Source organism: Equus quagga, chromosome 17 (assembly GCF_021613505.1).
Source record: "Equus quagga isolate Etosha38 chromosome 17, UCLA_HA_Equagga_1.0, whole genome shotgun sequence".
NCBI lineage: Eukaryota > Metazoa > Chordata > Mammalia > Perissodactyla > Equidae > Equus > Equus quagga.
Window position 1 is genome coordinate 5,191,185 of NC_060283.1, and position 16,252 is coordinate 5,207,436.

The following is a 16,252-nucleotide window of genomic DNA, read 5'->3' on the forward strand; positions in this document are numbered from 1 at the left end:
ACTGAGTGAAGAAATGTCCTGGGGATGAGGAAAATCTACAGACCTGGAGCTTGAAGGGTACACAAGGCCAGAGAGGTTTTGGGGAGAAGTACCCTGGGAGAAAGGGTTAGCGTCTGGAGGCGAGTCTAAGATCTAGGGTTGTGAGGAATGAGATTTGAGGGGAGGGCTCTGGGTGGAGAAATGGGTAGGAAAGAGGACAATGAAACAATAAGCACTTTATGAATATTCATTTAATCCACACAACAACCTGTGAGATAGTTATTCTTAGCGTCCCCATTTTACATATGGGGAAACTGAGGCATATCGAGGTGAGTAACTTGCCCAAGGGGAAATCGCTGGTTGAGGTGGTGTGAGATTCGAATCCTCAGTCTGACTCCAGTCGGTGCTCTTGTCCATGATCCGTTTGGTACAGGGCGCGGCGTGCAGTAAGTATTTAACGACAGTTAGCTGTTCCAGCTATTGTCCTTGTGAGGCGCAGGCGTGGAGCCTTCGGGGGGCAGGTTGTGGGGTCTTGGAGGTCGCCCTTGGACCTAAAGCATCCTACGAGGATGAGGCAATGGGGAAGAAGAGATGCAGCGGTAGCGTTGGTGAGGGACCCGTTGCCATGGGAACAAACGACGGCTTTCGGAGCGCGCATGCGCGGCTCGGGAAAGGGTGTTGAATCGGGGAAAGGTGACGTAAAAGCGCACGGGGTGGAGCGCAGGGCTCGGAACGTCAAAGCCCTGCGTCCTCCAGCACCCGGAGCGGAGGGAAGGCGCGCTCGGCGGCGGCGGCGACGACGACAGCAGCGCCAGCTGGACCGAGACCGGGCGGCGCGAAGCTGACGTACGGAGCAGCGCGAGTGAGGCGTGAGGGCGGCGCCTGCGCCCGGGAGGACCTCCTCGGCGCGAACCGGGCGGACCAGACCCGGGTCCGGGCTGCCGAGGCCCCGCCTCTCGGGCCGTGAGACTAATCGGATTGAGAGCGCGCCGGCCCGGGCCGCGAACTCGCCAATTGCCGAGGGCGTCGGCCACCGCCCAATCCGGAGCAGACAGGTGCGAGGTCCGGAAGGCGGAGACCAATCAGCAGCGGTTGCGGCCTGCCGGGGCCGGTCTCGGCCAATGAGGAGGCCCGAGTGACATCGCCGCGAGCCAATAGGGAGTGAGGGAACGTTCGTGGCCGCCCGCCCTTCCGGCCTGAGCTCTATTTACCAGGGGCGTGCAGCCGGTTTACCAATCAGCGCGCGGCTGAGCGGCCAGGCAGCCAACCCCGGAGGCGCGGCCGGCCGGCGTCCGCCGCACCCAGGAGTTGGGGATGTCCTACAAACCCATCGCCCCCGCCCCCAGCAGCACCCCCGGCTCCAGCACTCCTGGGCCCGGCACCCCGGTTCCTACAGGTGAGGATCCAGCTCCACCCCTGCTCGCCTGCCCGGGCGGTCGAGGTCTCGAAGAGGAGACGGCCTGAGTTCTGCAATACTGGGCCTGCCCGCCACCTTCGCTGAGCCTCAGTTTGCTGGCCTGTGAAGTGGGCGTCGTCACGTAAGGGCTTGTTGGTGGAGCTCAGTGGGAGGGATTTGTCCCTGAAGTTGAGCAGCCTGGAATGAAGCATCCCTTTGGAGGGAATCGGGCGAGTCCGATCCGGGGCTTGGACGCTGGGAGGAGGCGTCCCTGCCCCGCACTGACGTCTTAACCGCGCGTGTTGCAGCTGGAAGCGTCCCATCGCCGTCGGGCTCGGTGCCGGGAGCAGCTGCCCCTTTCAGACCGCTGTTTAACGACTTTGGACCGCCTTCCATGGGCTACGTGCAGGTGAGTGGGGCCTATGGATGGGGACTGGAGGCCCCCTCGTGGCCTGAGCTCACTGCCCTGTTCTCTTTTGACATAGGCAATGAAGCCACCTGGTGCCCAGGGCTCCCAGAGCACCTACACAGACCTGCTGTCGGTCATAGAGGAGATGGGCAAAGAGATCCGGCCTACCTATGCTGGCAGCAAGAGCGCCATGGAGCGCCTGAAGAGAGGTAAGTGAGGTCAGGCCCACCCCTGCTGCCCAGGAGAGTAACACTGGACAATCCTTCATTAGGAACGGAAGGACATCTGGGGGTCCCCTGAGCCAAGCCTAGACTGGGGCCAATTTCAGTCTCCAGAGAGGCATTTTGAATTGAATTGAAATTGAGTCAATTTCTAGGGAAGGACCAGGGAATTTGTATTTCAACAGGGCAATTTTGAGGATTAGCCAAACCTCTGATCTCATCCAGCGCCTCATTAGATTACCGTCCCTTTTACTGAAAGGGAAGGGGGTGGAGAGGGAAAGGTCTTCCTCTGGAGGGTGGGGGTGAGACTGTGGCGATCACTGAGACCCTGTATGTTACTTCCCCACCCCCACCCGCATCCCCACCCCAGGCATCATCCATGCCCGGGCCCTAGTCAGAGAGTGCCTGGCAGAGACAGAGCGGAATGCCCGCACGTAACAGGACGCGCCTCCGCCTCAGCCACTGGACCTTTCCCGGCCACTGCAGAGCGCCTCCTCCCTGGCCTTCACCCCGAGTTGCACTTCTCATCCTGGGCTTCCTGTCCTGTGTCCCTTGGTGGGTGCCCTCCAGGAACCAGGGGGCGGCTCTCACTCCAGTCGGCAGCACTAACTGGGACCCCCACGAGAGTTAGCAGCGAGGTCACTGTGAGTTTCACCCATGACCTGCCAACAGTGCTGATCCAACTGGAGCTTTCTCCCTTCGGTGGCCCCCACCACTCAGCACTTGCCCAGGACTTCTCACCACTTCTCCCAGACCCCTTCTTCCCCAGCGGGCCCTCAAAAGGCCTGTCACCTCCCTGCCTTGTCTCCTGGGCCACAGCGACTCTTTTCTCAGTGTGTCTTTTGCTAAACATGCCCTTTTTGTATAAATAAAAGATAATTTGGAGTTGTTCTCTCAGCTCTTCATCTTTGAGTTTGGTACTTCTGCTAAGCCCGGGAGGGCTAGGAAGAAAGAAGGCGAGAGGAGCCTCGGGGAGGGGGAAGGGCCTGTCCAGTGGGTGAGAGAGAGGCTGACAGTTGGCCTTGCCCCAGCTGGCCATTGACCTTGGTGGAACCCTGCCCGTCTCTCGCCCTCAAGCTTCCCAGCTGGAAGTAGTGGAAAGAGTTGAGCTCTGTAGCTGAGAGCCCTGCTCTCCATCGCGTGCTGCCACCAGGGGGCAGTGCAGGGCCTCGGCTGCCTCCACAGCGGGAGGGCAATGTCACCAGCCTGGGCCTAGATCCTCTGGATGGGCCTTGATGCCTGGAGGGTGGAAATGCCATTTCACTTAAGCCACACCCTTACATGCCCCAACATCCTAAACTCTCGATCAGCCCTGGGAGGCTCTGAATACACGGGGTCTCAGACTCCTCAGAGAGGAGTGGGGGGGGGGGTCGCTGCTGCTTCCCTCCCCCAGCCCCTGGGAAGCAGAGCCAAGGGGAGAGGACTGGCTTCCAGCATGGGTGAGACCCAGCTGGGTGCTGCCATCCACTGTCCCAGCGCCTTCTAGCAGACTGGGTGTGGTCCCATGAGCCCAGCCCTCGCGTGTCTCAGCCTTTGCCCAGGGTCTGGTGCCTGGTTGGCCAGACTTGTAGACCCGGAAGGTATAGGTGGGGCCCCCTTCGGGGGCTATCCCAAGGATTCGGAGTGCCTGCAGCCCTCTGCCTGGGTGTGTAGCTGAATGACCCTAGAGGCCTGGGGTGCTGGAACCCCAGCCCCTGGGTAGAGGCAAGTCAGAGGCAAGCTTGTGACCAGACTGGGGCAGGGAAGGGGCGCCGTGCGGCATTTCCCCTACCCTGGGTCCCAGGTTCAAGGCGTGGGCATGGGAGCTTGCCGTATTTCCATAGCAAACCGGAGGGCCCGGCCAGAGTGGAGATGGGAACCTGGAGGGTTTCGGGGATCCCAGAGAGCACAGAGGGAGTAAAAAGCGCCCGCATTCGGAGACCGGCCTCTTCCCCGCTGCCTTGGGGAAGGAAGGCAGAGGCCGCCCTCCGCCGCCGCGGGCGGGGCTGCCCGGACCCCGCAGGGGTGGGGAGGGCCAGCCGGGCCCAGGAAGGGGGCGGGGCGGCCGCAGTGACGCGCGGCGGCGGGGAGGGACGGCAGGGGCGCCTGCGGGCGGACCCGGAGGAAGGTCGGGGCCATGGGCCCGCGCTGCGCCTCCAGAGGGTCCGGCCACTGCTGGAACCTGAGGCCGAGGCGGAGGGCGCCCCGGGCTCCGACCCACGGCCTGTCCGTCCTCGCCCGCATCGGGTGGGGGGCGCCCGCCCTAAACTAGAGGTGAGTCGGGACGTCGGCAGGCGGGCCAAGAGCGCGGCGGGGGACGGGGACGCCGCGGAGCACAGGGAAGTGGGGACAGCGCGGCCTCTCGCCTGCTCGCGGGGTGCGAGGTGGCGGACAGGTGGGAGGGGTGCCCGCAGCGAAACCGGGCGCAGGTGGGCGGAGCGGGGCTCCCTGGGAAGGGGCCCGTGGGATACCAAGTGGAGCCACTCTTGCCTCGGTCCGAAGGAGTCAACCCCAGGAACGATGGTGGGATGGCTGCATAGACAAGTGCCGGGGGTCCAGGAAGGATGCTGGGGAAAGGGAAGTTGAGGTCTGGGCTGCCAGCCGGAGTGAGGAAGGCAGGTCCGGGGGGCGGAGGGGTTAGTAATCTAGTCCTGGAAGGTAGGTTCGGATGCGGGGGGTGGGGAACACTGACAGAGATGCTAAGAGGAGGGGCGCAAGGGGCTGCTCCGCGGAGAGACACCCCGGGGGCAAGGTCCGAAGTGGACGTCTAGAGTGGGGGACACGGGACCCAACTGACTCTGGGAAAGGGATGCAGGGGGCGGCCCCCAGGGGCCGGGTGTGGAAGGCGGACACGGAAGGAGGGGCCCGGCGCTCCTGGGGGCGGGTCCCCGAAGGATGCTGTTTCCAGGGGGCTTAGGACGCGGTCGCGGCCGGAGAGGCTGGGAGAGCCCACCGGCCCGGGGCCGCCGCTCCGAGGGGCCCGCGTCAGCGCGCGGTTGCCATGGTGACGAGCGGGCGGGGGGCGGGGGCTGCGAGGAAAAGAGGTCAGCGCTCAGCCTCGCTGCGGCTCCCGGCCCCCGGCGGCGCTGGCGGCGGCGCTGGGCTCGCCTCTGCCTCCCCGTCGGCGGGCCCGGGCATGGGGTCCCGCGGCCCGAGCCCCTCGGCCCGCGCGCAGGGCTCGGGGCCGCGCGCCGCCGCCCCGCACTGACGGCCGCGCGGTGCCCTGCGCCAGGCGGAGCGGAGGCCGCGCGCGGCTGGCCGAGAGCCTTCAGGATGCTGATCAAGGAGTACCACATTCTGCTGCCCATGAGCTTGGACGAGTACCAGGTGGCCCAGCTCTACATGATCCAGGTGAGGGCGGTGGGAAACAGGAGATGGGGGGGGCCATACTTCATGATAGGGTAACCGCACCTGGGACAAGGGGCCAGGCCCAGCGCAACACCCGCCAATCCTGCTCCGGGGCTTGGAAGGGCTCAGAGGCCGGAGGAGGAGAGAGAGGTCCCCTTTCGGATGTAGAGGGCAGGGGAACGGGACAGAAGGGCCTAGTGGTGCCACCCCATCCCCCAAGTGCCCAGCCGGTGGTGGACGCTCAGCCAACGTCTGATCTCCTTTAATCCTCCTTAGGATCTAATCCCATGGGGGTAGGGAAAGGAGAGCATGAGGAGGCAAGAGTGATGAGGAGAGAGGAGGGGTGCCAAGTGGTAGAGAAGGCTGGGAGGGAGTCCCCAGAGGGTAGGATCTTGGCAACCCCAGGTGGTCAGGGAGATGGCATAAGGATCAGGCCCCAAAAACTGTGACAGAGAGGGGCAGGCGGGGACCTCAGAGGGTGGTGGAGGGGGCTAGGCTAAGAAGAAGCGGGTAGGGCCCTGGGCTTGGGCTGTGAGCAGAGTGAGCCATGGCAGGCTCTCAGGGAGGGGAGAGGGTTGGTGCAGGCCCTCAGAGAGGCCTGCTCCAGATGTGTTCGCCAGAAATGTAAGATCCGTCTGCAGAGGCAAGAGGGCCAGGACCCAGCCTCAAGCGGTCGAGTGGGCCAAGTTCAGGCTCCAGAGCTATAAAAGGGCAGGAGCTGATGCTCTCAAACTAGGAGAGGTGTGGCAGGAGCTGGTATTGGGGTCCAGCGAGGGAGGGGACCAGGTCAGGTCCTCAGAGAGCTGGGGCCCCTTTTACTCTCCTCCATCCTTCCACCCTGGCCTCGTCGCTGGGCCTGGAGCACATGAAGCCTGCTCCCACCTCAGGAGCCTGCAGCGGCTGCCCCTCTGCCTGGAATACATCCCCCTACCCCACATGCGCTCCACAGCCTCCACCCGCTTCATCATGTTCAAATCACGGTCATGTCATCTTCTCAATGACACCTTCCCTCACCATCCGATCAAAATTGCAACTCCCAACTCGATGCCCCTGACCCTATTCTATGCTTTCTCCCATGGCACTTACTGCCTTCCGATACCATATAATTTGCTTTCTTTGTTACCTGTCTCCCTCTACTAGAACGTAAATTCCACAAGGGCAGGCGGGGGTCTTTGTTCTTTCATCAACAGATCCCAATTACTATAATCCAAACAATGCCTGGAATACAGCAGACATTCAGTAAATACTTGAATGACTGAGCACCGGGTTGCCAAACCCTGTGGAGGACTGGACAGTGGCTGTGATCCTGAGCCCAGGAGCTGCAGGGGGCCACGGTCAGGTTTCAGGGAGTTGGAAAGGCTGCGACTAGGGCCCCAGAGCTGCACAGGGGGCTAGGCCAAGCTGGGGGCCCCAGGAGCTGAGCTGGGGCTGAGCTGCCTCTTCTGCTCTGCCCTGTGCTACAGAAAAAGAGCCGGGAGGAGTCAAGTGGCGAGGGCAGCGGTGTGGAGATCCTGGCCAACCGGCCCTACACGGATGGGCCTGGCGGCAGCGGGCAGTACACACACAAGGTGTACCACGTGGGCTCCCACATCCCAGGCTGGTTCCGGGCCCTGCTGCCCAAGGCCGCCCTGCAGGTGGAGGAGGAATCCTGGAACGCTTATCCCTACACCCGGACCCGGTGAGTCAGGGGGCACGCCTGGGGCCACGAGGGGAACAGCCCTGGTGGGCACAGTAGTGACCCTCACCCCTGCCCTCTGCCCAGGTACACTTGCCCCTTTGTGGAGAAATTCTCCATTGAAATAGAGACCTATTACCTGCCTGATGGGGGGCAGCAGCCAAACGTCTTCAACCTGAGCGGGGCTGAGAGGAGACAGCGCATCCTGGGTGAGGCCTGGAGCCAGTGGGGGGACCCCTGAGCCCCTCTCAGGCCACCTCCTGCCTTGACGGGCAGCCTCTGCCAAGTCCCAGGCTTTCTCCTGGACTCGGCTTCCTGTCTGTGAAAGGCTGCCCTCCCACCCCAGGCGGGAAAGGGGCGGCAGGGGCTGGAGGGGGCAGGCATTGCTCAGTGCTGCTGGAACCCCCTCAGACACCATCGACATCGTGCGGGATGCCGTGGCCCCAGGCGAGTACAAAGCAGAAGAGGACCCCCGGCTGTACCGCTCAGCCAAGACGGGCCGGGGGCCGCTGGCTGATGACTGGGCGCGTACCGCGGCCCAGACGGGTCCCCTCATGTGCGCCTATAAGCTGTGCAAGGTCGAGTTCCGCTACTGGGGCATGCAAGCCAAGATTGAGCAGTTCATCCACGATGTTGGTGAGCGCCCAGCCGCGGGAGGTTCCATTTACCCAGCATGCACCAGGCCCCGGGTTTGAGCCATGGATGCTCCCCGTCTACGGGGGACACAGAAGCATAAAGCCATCACTTCCATTTGATGTGTGAGCACTGAGGCAGAGGGGAGCAGCAGAGCCTGGCGGGGGGTCGCGGGAGCCTAGCCTTGAAGCACAGTAAGAGTCAGAAGGCAAGAAGCTGGCAACATGATCTCTGAGGTCGATGCCAGCTCTGACAGAGATGCTGCTTCTAATCCATTAAGATTCTAAGATTCTCCAATGTTCTATGAGTTGAGTGAGACTTAGAGACTCTCAGGAGGCAACATGCTAAGGAGCGCAGGCTAAGGCTGTGACTCTGATGTCATTCTCTCAAGGTCCCTCCCACCCTCAGCTCCCAGAGTCCCATCCTGGTCTCCAGGAGCCCCTGTTTCACACCCCGCTAAACCTAACCCCTCAGCTTCTGCAGTTCAGCCCTGCCCCACCTCCCGGGTCTGAGGATGGGCCACCTGCTGGTAGGACGATCCCTGGATGGGGGCGTCCAGGGGCCTGGGTTCCACTCCGCTATAGACTGTCCTGGAACCTCCAGCCACTTCCCACCTCTTCTCCGTAATTTTCCCTTCTGTAAACGCAGAGGAGGTCGGGCCAGACATTAAGAGCTCACATTGACCTAATGATCACACTTGCCAGATCCTTTGCTAATCACTTTTCATGCAAGATCTCCTTTGACCCCACAACACCCTCAAGGTAAGGACTTTTATTATTCCCACTTTACAGATGAGGAAATTGAGCTCAAAGAGTAATACAGGCTCTTTGTCTTGCACTTGGAAAAATACCAAAAAAGCACAAATAACAAAATGAAAATCACTCACATATAACCACTATTAAGATTCTGATATATTTCCTTCCAGAAGTTTATAACGATAATTCAACCATTATTACTTTATTTTCTAGATATGGAAGTTTCTAACTTTATTCCTCTGCTTAGGATGAAAATATCCTGAATGGGTATCATCTTTCGCTACAACTTTCACTAAGTGCCAACACTCCCATTAACTATTAATACCTTCATTAACCATCAACAATTTCATTAACTGTTAATGCCTTGATTGTTAACTCCTCTGAGGAAGCCAGCTGAAAGAGAGGGAGAACAAGCATTGGTCCCAGCTTCCCAGGGTGTTGGGATGGGGTCTGTGCTCAGAGTTGGGGTGTCCAGAGGGATAGAAGAAGCAGTGGGCAGGGAGGGAAGTGAGGCAGGAAGACAGATGTGCCAATTTCCACTCCCATCTCCTGGATGGCACTTGCCCCGCCCTACTTTGTGGCTCTGGGTGGGGGGTGTGCCCAGAGGAGCCATTACCCGAGCTCAAGGGCTGGGCATGCGGCTGCAGCAGCAGAGAACCTGGGAGCAGGGGAGCAAGGCTCTGATGCCTGGGCACCTACAGGTCTGCGCCGGGTGATGCTGCGGGCCCACCGCCAGGCCTGGTGCTGGCAGGATGAGTGGACAGAGCTGAGCATGGCTGACATCCGAGCACTGGAGGAAGAGACTGCCCGCATGCTGGCACAGCGCATGGCCAAGTGCAACATGGGCAGTGAGGGGCCTGAGGCCCAGCCCCCTGGGAAGCCAAGTACCGAGACCCGGGCTGGGGCCAGCCATGCTGGCACCCCCGATGGGCCCGAGGCCCCCCCTGGCCCTGATGCCTCACCGGATGCCAGCTTCAGCAAGCAGTGGTCCTCATCCTCCCGTTCCTCCTACTCGTCCCAGCATGGAGGTGAGGCTGGGGCACGGGGACAGGAGGAAGCGACCCTCAGGCTGGACTCTCAGGCTGAGGCTGATGTGGCCCTGCAGGAGGCGTGTCTCCCCAGAGCCTGTCCGAGTGGCGCATGCAGAACATCGCCCGAGACTCTGAGAACAGCTCCGAGGAGGAGTTCTTTGATGCCCACGGTCAGCGCTGCAGCCGCATTTGGGGGGTGGGGCTGTCCCTGAGCAGCTCCTACCCCCCATGACACAGCCCCTTCTCCCTTCAGAAGGCTTCTCGGACAGTGACGAGGTCTTTCCCAAGGAGATGACCAAGTGGAACTCCAATGATTTCATCGATGCCTTTGCCTCTCCTATGGAGGCGGAGGGGGTGCCAGGTAAAGATCCTGCACCAGGTGGCCAGCCACCAGCACCCTGTATGCAGTGGGGACTGAGAGAACAACTCAGTCCTAAGTTTAATGAGGTCTTAAGACGAATGGCAATCCAGAGAGGGTGCTTGTTAAATACACGGATGAATACTGAATGGGTAATGGGTGGATGGATGGATGCGTGGCTGGAGTGTATTCACGGTTCAGACACAGCACAAAGAATGGAGGAATTAATTTGGAGTCCAGGAAGGCTTCACGTGGGAGGTGATGTCTAAGCTGGATTTTGAAGGAGCGCACCAGCTCCGTCCACCAGACCTTTCTGTGATGATGGAAGTGTTCTAGCCATTAGCCACATGTGGCTGTCAAGCACTTGAAATGTGGCAGGTGTGACTGAGGAGCTGAATTTTGTATTGTACTTTCACTCATTTCAATTTAAATAGGCACATGTGGCTAGTGGCAACTAGATTGGATAGGGTAGGATGAGAAGGAATTTTCCAGGCAAACAGGCATTGTGGGGAGAGGCATCACTGACAGCAGCAGGACCCTGCAATGTGCAAAGGCCCAGGAATGTGAAATGACCTGGGAGAGTCGGGTGAGAGGAGAAGGTCAGAGGAAGCTGGGGGGCCAAGGGGCCACTCGGGCAGACAGCAGAGCAGGGGTACCAGAAGTACCAGATAAGGGGATCCCCACAAACCCATCAGGCTCCTTCACTGGCTTTCCCCTGTCCTATAGACCTTGGAGCTGAGGCCGCCAAGGACATCGGGGAAGGGGCCCGAGCACCCAGGGACTCAGAGGTGAGTGTGGTCGGCCACCCCACATCACAGTTCTGCGCCTCTGCTGGCCGGGCCACTACCCTGACACCCCTGGCACCCCACTGTGCCCCACAGGGCCCAGACGGAGCCGGGGAGCTGGGGGCCAAGGCCTGTGCAGTCCACGCCCTCTTCCTCATCCTGCACAGTGGCAACATCCTGGACTCGGGCCCTGGAGACGCCAACTCCAAGCAGGCAGACGTGCAGACGCTGAGCCTGGCCTTCGAGGCCGTCACCCGCATCCACTTCCCCGAGGCCCTAGGCCACGTGGCGCTGCGCCTGGTGCCCTGCCCACCCATCTGTGCTGCCGCCTATGCCCTTGTCTCCAAGTACTGGTCCTGGGTGGCAGGGTGGGGGACACACAGGGTCTCCAAGGTGCAGTCAGCCACCTGGCGGCTCCCGGGTTGAGTGAGGCCCCACGGTGGGAAGGGGGAGGAGGCAGGGAAGCCATAAACCTGGGCCAGAGACCTACCTGGCCGGACCTCAGTTTCTAGTCAATGGCTCCATCACAAAGGCCTCTTGCATGCTGATGCTCCCCACAAAGGCCCATGGTGCTAGGACTTGCCAGCAGGGCAAGGGGACTTGGAGGGGGCAGTAGCCCGGCTGGCGGCCCCCCACCCACCCACCATACTTCCTCCTTCTGCAGCCTGAGCCCCTACAGCCATGATGGTGACAGCCTGTCCCGCTCCCAGGACCACATCCCACTGGCTGCCCTGCCGCTGCTGGCCACCTCATCCTCCCGCTACCAGGGCGCTGTGGCCACCGTCATTGCCCGTACCAACCAGGCCTATGCCGCCTTCCTGCGCTCATCTGAGGGCGCTGGCTTCTGCGGGCAGGTCAGAGGCTAGGGATGTTCCTGGGAAGCTTGCCATCAGAGCCCTCCATCCTCTTGCCTTCACTGCAGCCCCTCCTGATGGTGCCACCCTCTCGCACAGGTGGTGCTAATCGGAGATGGCGTCGGTGGAATCCTGGGCTTTGATGCGCTCTGTCATAGCGCCAGCGCAGGCACAGGGAGCCGGGGCAGCAGCCGCAGAGGGAGCATGGTCAGTGTCACCCAACCCCACCTCTTCAGGAAGGGGGTATCTCTCCGGCTCTAGGTCTCTGCCCTATGGAATGTAACCTCTCTGCAGTCAGGTCCCCCTGCTGCCTCATTCCATCCCCTCTGGGGCTCTGACCACCTTCTTTCTTTGAGTCCTTGCCAAACCTCAAGCCTCTCTCCTCACTTCCAAATAAGTAGAAATTGAATTGTCTTCAGGCCTAAGGTATTTCTGTCCCCTGTTCCATCTAGAACAATGAGCTGCTCTCCCCGGAGGTTGGCCCAACGCGGGACCCCCTGGCAGATGGGGCTGAGGGGCTGGGCCGGGCCAGCCCAGAACCCTCAGCCCTGCCCTCCCAGCGTGCCCCCAGCGATCTGGCCAGTCCAGAGCTCGAGGGCTCTCAGAACAGGTGACGCTCCCGCCCCAGCTCTCCTGCCCTGGGCTTGTGCTGGGCTGCAGAGGCAGCAGCACTGAGCACCCCTCCTCTGTAGCCTGCAGGCGGCCCCCCCAACTGCCTCCTCTGGGGAGCCCCGGCGGGTAAGCACAGCCTCCTGCCCGCCTGCTGCCCCCTCTGAGGCTTCGGATGGCCCCACCAGCGCCGCCCGCCTCGACTTCAAGGTCTCTGGCTTCTTCCTCTTCGGCTCCCCGTTGGGCCTGGTGCTGGCTCTGCGCAAAACTGTGATGCCTGCCTTGGAGGGTGAGCCCTCAGGGCAGGGGTTCTGCCTCATCCTTCATCAGCCCTTCCCCCATCTCCTCTGGTCTTTTGTCTCACCTGAGATGCTGGTGTTCTTGCCCTCCCCCACTGTACAAATTAAGTGGCCTGGCTAGAGAAGGGGAACGTGAGGCCCAGAAAGAAGGGACTTGCTAAGGTTGAGTTTCCCACAGTGCACTGGGAGGAACTCACGCCCACAGATGCTCTGCATGAGAAGGGGTCCAAGGGGCATGGGAAATGCTGCATCCTGAACTGAATCAGTAAATCGAAGGCTCTGATTCCTTCTAAGGCGAGGCCTGTCTCACTTTAAGCAGGACCCTGGTGACCTCCCAGGGCATGCAGTTTGGGAAGTGCTGGCTCAGGGTCACACAGCCGGTCAGGGTGCTGTTTCCCACACCCCCTACCTCCCAGAATGCCCAGCTGAGCCCCCTCTCCCCTTTATCTTCTGGGTACCAGTGGCCCAGATGCGCCCAGCCTGTGAGCAGATCTACAACCTCTTCCACGCGGCCGACCCCTGCGCCTCCCGTCTTGAGCCCCTACTGGCCCCCAAGTTCCAGGCCATCGCCCCACTGGCCGTGCCCCGCTACCAGAAGTTCCCCCTGGGAGACGGCTCATCCCTGCTGCTGGGTACGCCCCCAACCAAGATAAAGGAGGAAAGAAAGAGGGTACCGAGAGAGAGAGATGAGGATGGGCCCCCTCATCCAAGAACACACAAGGCAGTTCCTACATCATTGGTAAACTCAAATCACCACTCCCAGGACCAGGGAACACTACCCTGGCCCCTTGAGGGGTCTGGATCCCCTGGACTCTCTGACATTCTCTGCCCAGGAGTGAGGGGCAGTGGTGATGACTGGGCTAGAGAGAAGAGACAGAGTCACAGTGGTGTGCCAGTGTCTGAGCGCAGCCGCCAGTGTGGAGGGGCTGCTGTGTCTGTGTGTAGGGTGCACTGTGTCTCCATATGCACTTGTGTTCATGTGTCAGTGTGGGGCATGCACATGTATGCATGCAAGTGGCTACCCGTTTGGCCCCATGAGATAAGTGTGCCTGTGCTGGGTTAGGGTGCCCTGTTGGCTGTAAGGGCGAGCTAAGAGGAGAGAATGCCCCCCACTCTTCACTTCCACCCAGATATGGGGCAGTTTCAGCCTCAGCCAAGACCTCACCAGGCAGGGCTGGCATGGAAGATGGCAGAGGCATGGGGGCGTAGCTGTCCTGGAGCCCCTGGTGGGAAGAGAGGCGGGCAGCCTGACCCCGCCTGCTGCTCAGGTTGTCTCTCCTCCCCCAGCTGACACTCTGCAGACCCACTCAGGCCTCTTCCTGGAGGAGCTGGAGACGTTGGTGCCCTCAACACCCACCTCTGCCAGCGGTGCCTTCTGGAAGGGCAGTGAGTTAGGCACTGAGCCACCTGCCCAACCAGCTGCCCCCAGCACCACCAGTGAGGTGGTTAAGAGTAAGTGAGCCAGCCACCCTGCCTGGGTGGGGGGGACACTTACTCCACCTCCAGCTGAAGCACCCCTGCCCCCAGCATGTGCTCTGCAACCCCCGTCCCCTAGCACCCAGCCCAGACTCAGCAAAGATCAGGCTTGGCAGAAAGGAGGGCGGGAAGAGCACCCAGGGGCCAGACGGGTGGGCACCGGGTGGGAGGCCACCCCTGACCCACTGCCCGCGTGGCCGTGCAGTCCTGGAGCGCTGGTGGGGGACCAAGCGGATCGACTACTCACTCTACTGCCCCGAGGCGCTCACCGCCTTCCCCACCGTCACGCTGCCCCACCTCTTCCATGCCAGCTACTGGGAGTCGGCGGATGTGGTAGCCTTCATCCTGCGCCAGGTGGGCCCCGGGATAAGGGGCGGGAGATGGGAACCGGACAAGGATGGGGAGCCGGGGGAGGGGAAGCCTCAGCAGCACCCACCCCCACCCCCGTTCACGTGGCCTCGCCGGATCCTGAGCAGGTGATCGAGAAGGAGCGGCCACAGCTGACCGAGTGCGAGGAGCCGTCTATCTACAGCCCGGCCTTCCCCAGGGAGAAATGGCAGCGCAAACGCACGCAAGTCAAGATCCGGGTATGAACCCTGCCACTCCCGGCAAAAGCTAGGCCCTGCCAGGTCCTCTCCCCAGCACCCATCCTCGCTCGGATGGTCTTCACGGTCCCGCCCCGCCCGCTGTCGTCCTGGCCCCGCCTCCTCATACCTTGGCCCCGCCCCTGGGAACCACTGGTCTCCTCCCCTCTCCCAGCCAAGTCAGGTGTCCGAGGCGCGCTCACCCCACCCCGCCTCATCCTCCACATTCCGACCTGTCTCGGCTCCGCTCCCTCCGAACTGCAGTCTACACACACGCACTCATGGCCTAGGGTCGGGGTCCGCAAAAGCGCCCACCCCTTGGGCCTTGCCGCTCTCCCGCAGCAGCCATCTAGGCCCGGTCCCCCTCACCAGCTCCCCCCGCATCCCCGCCATCTCCTGGCTGCGGCCTCATGCCGTCTCCTCCCGTCAGAACGTCACTTCCAACCACCGGGCGAGCGACACGGTGGTGTGCGAGGGCCGCCCCCAGGTGCTGAACGGGCGCTTCATGTACGGGCCTTTGGACGTGGTCACGCTCACCGGAGAGAAGGTCAGGACGCACAGCCTCGGCCCCAGTAGACCCGCCCCCATGGGGCCCACCTCGCCCCAGCCCGGAGCTCACGTCCAGTCCCGCCTCACGTCCCCAGGACAGCTCCCGGTCCCAACGACAGGCCCACCTCCGCCCGCCTCCGGTCACGGTCAGAGGGTGCCCGGGGGCTCCGCCCCATGGACGCTCTCGCCCCCTCTCCCGGCTAGGTGGACGTCTACATCATGACGCAGCCGCTGTCCGGCAAGTGGATCCACTTTGGCACCGAAGTCACCAACAGCTCGGGCCGCCTCACCTTCCCGGTGCCCACCGAGCGTGCGCTGGGCATCGGCGTCTACCCGGTGCGCATGGTGGTCAGGTGAGCGCGGGGCGGCCGGGCCTCTGCGGGGCAGGGCTCCCCGGGCCTCGGCCCCGCGCCGCTCACGCCGCCCTGGGCCACAGGGGCGACCACACGTACGCCGAGTGCTGCCTGACCGTGGTGGCCCGCGGCACCGAGGCCGTGGTCTTCAGCATCGACGGCTCCTTCACCGCCAGCGTCTCCATCATGGGCAGCGACCCCAAGGTGCGCGCCGGCGCCGTGGACGTGGTCAGGTAAGAGCGGCCGCCGCCCGGCTCGCCGCGGTGACCGGCGCCACCCCCCAGGCGTGGAGCTGACGGCCGTCCCACCCCGCAGGCACTGGCAGGACGCGGGCTACCTGATCGTGTATGTGACAGGCCGGCCCGACATGCAGAAGCACCGCGTGGTGGCCTGGCTGTCGCAGCACAACTTCCCCCACGGCGTCGTCTCCTTCTGCGACGGCCTCACCCACGACCCGCTGCGCCAGAAGGCGATGTTTCTGCAGAGCCTGGTGCAGGAGGTGCGCGCCCGGGGAAGGGCCCGCCTCCGCCGCCTCCGCCCCCGCCTCGGGCTGTAGCCCGGTGGAGGCTTACCTGGTCCCACTCCCACCGGTCCCCCGACCCTGACTGACTGGAGAGGCCCTTAGGGTCCTGCCCCCTCGTGGTCCAAGGAGCCCCTAGTCCTTGGGGCGTGCTGGGGAGACCCAGTGATCCCGCCCCGGAAACAGTGGACCCGGGAAGCCCAACAGGCCCCACGCCCAGCCTCACGACCCCTCCCCCGAGCGGACGGCTGGCCCCTCTGGTTACAGGTGGAACTGAACATCGTGGCCGGCTACGGGTCCCCTAAAGACGTGGCCGTCTACGCGGCGCTGGGCCTGTCCCCGAGCCAGACCTACATCGTGGGCCGCGCCGTGAGGAAGCTACAGGCGCAATGCCAGGTGAGGGCCAAGGGAAGGCGGGGGGGGGGGGGGGGGGGGGGGG

The 16,252-nt window shown here is 62.5% G+C and overlaps 2 protein-coding genes across 2 annotated transcripts in view; both read left to right on the forward strand.

Moving 5' to 3' along the window:
* The first annotated feature begins 776 nt into the window (after nucleotides 1-776).
* On the forward strand, nucleotides 777-2,890 carry CDK2AP2 (cyclin dependent kinase 2 associated protein 2). The gene is made up of 4 exons (XM_046643882.1): nucleotides 777-1,375; nucleotides 1,684-1,784; nucleotides 1,861-1,993; nucleotides 2,376-2,890. Exons 1-4 carry the CDS (start codon nucleotides 1,294-1,296, stop codon nucleotides 2,441-2,443), a joined length of 384 nt encoding a protein of 127 aa, XP_046499838.1. The 5' UTR covers nucleotides 777-1,293; the 3' UTR covers nucleotides 2,444-2,890.
* A 1,184-nt stretch (nucleotides 2,891-4,074) lies between these two features.
* Nucleotides 4,075-16,252, forward strand: part of PITPNM1 (phosphatidylinositol transfer protein membrane associated 1) — a 13,475-nt gene continuing 1,297 nt past the window's right edge. The window contains exons 1-23 of the mRNA XM_046644305.1: nucleotides 4,075-4,258; nucleotides 5,217-5,335; nucleotides 6,796-7,010; nucleotides 7,095-7,216; nucleotides 7,419-7,643; nucleotides 9,097-9,423; nucleotides 9,501-9,596; nucleotides 9,680-9,787; nucleotides 10,511-10,572; nucleotides 10,666-10,916; nucleotides 11,234-11,423; nucleotides 11,523-11,630; nucleotides 11,876-12,033; nucleotides 12,116-12,321; nucleotides 12,793-12,963; nucleotides 13,619-13,783; nucleotides 14,013-14,161; nucleotides 14,284-14,394; nucleotides 14,822-14,938; nucleotides 15,145-15,293; nucleotides 15,377-15,526; nucleotides 15,609-15,792; nucleotides 16,081-16,209. Of these exons, the coding sequence (XP_046500261.1) occupies nucleotides 5,258-5,335; nucleotides 6,796-7,010; nucleotides 7,095-7,216; nucleotides 7,419-7,643; nucleotides 9,097-9,423; nucleotides 9,501-9,596; nucleotides 9,680-9,787; nucleotides 10,511-10,572; nucleotides 10,666-10,916; nucleotides 11,234-11,423; nucleotides 11,523-11,630; nucleotides 11,876-12,033; nucleotides 12,116-12,321; nucleotides 12,793-12,963; nucleotides 13,619-13,783; nucleotides 14,013-14,161; nucleotides 14,284-14,394; nucleotides 14,822-14,938; nucleotides 15,145-15,293; nucleotides 15,377-15,526; nucleotides 15,609-15,792; nucleotides 16,081-16,209 (3,471 nt within the window). The 5' untranslated portion in view covers nucleotides 4,075-4,258; nucleotides 5,217-5,257. The remainder of the gene's footprint in view (nucleotides 4,259-5,216; nucleotides 5,336-6,795; nucleotides 7,011-7,094; nucleotides 7,217-7,418; nucleotides 7,644-9,096; nucleotides 9,424-9,500; nucleotides 9,597-9,679; nucleotides 9,788-10,510; nucleotides 10,573-10,665; nucleotides 10,917-11,233; nucleotides 11,424-11,522; nucleotides 11,631-11,875; nucleotides 12,034-12,115; nucleotides 12,322-12,792; nucleotides 12,964-13,618; nucleotides 13,784-14,012; nucleotides 14,162-14,283; nucleotides 14,395-14,821; nucleotides 14,939-15,144; nucleotides 15,294-15,376; nucleotides 15,527-15,608; nucleotides 15,793-16,080; nucleotides 16,210-16,252) is intronic.

Bases quoted from the DNA above. Each gene is read 5' to 3' on its own strand.
- CDK2AP2 (XM_046643882.1), top strand. From the start codon at position 1,294: ATGTCCTACAAACCCATCGCCCCCGCCCCCAGCAGCACCCCCGGCTCC. The intron at 1,376-1,683 runs GTGAGGATCCAG...CGCGTGTTGCAG, and splicing joins CGGCACCCCGGTTCCTACAG to CTGGAAGCGTCCCATCGCCG. The intron at 1,785-1,860 runs GTGAGTGGGGCC...CTTTTGACATAG, and splicing joins CTTCCATGGGCTACGTGCAG to GCAATGAAGCCACCTGGTGC.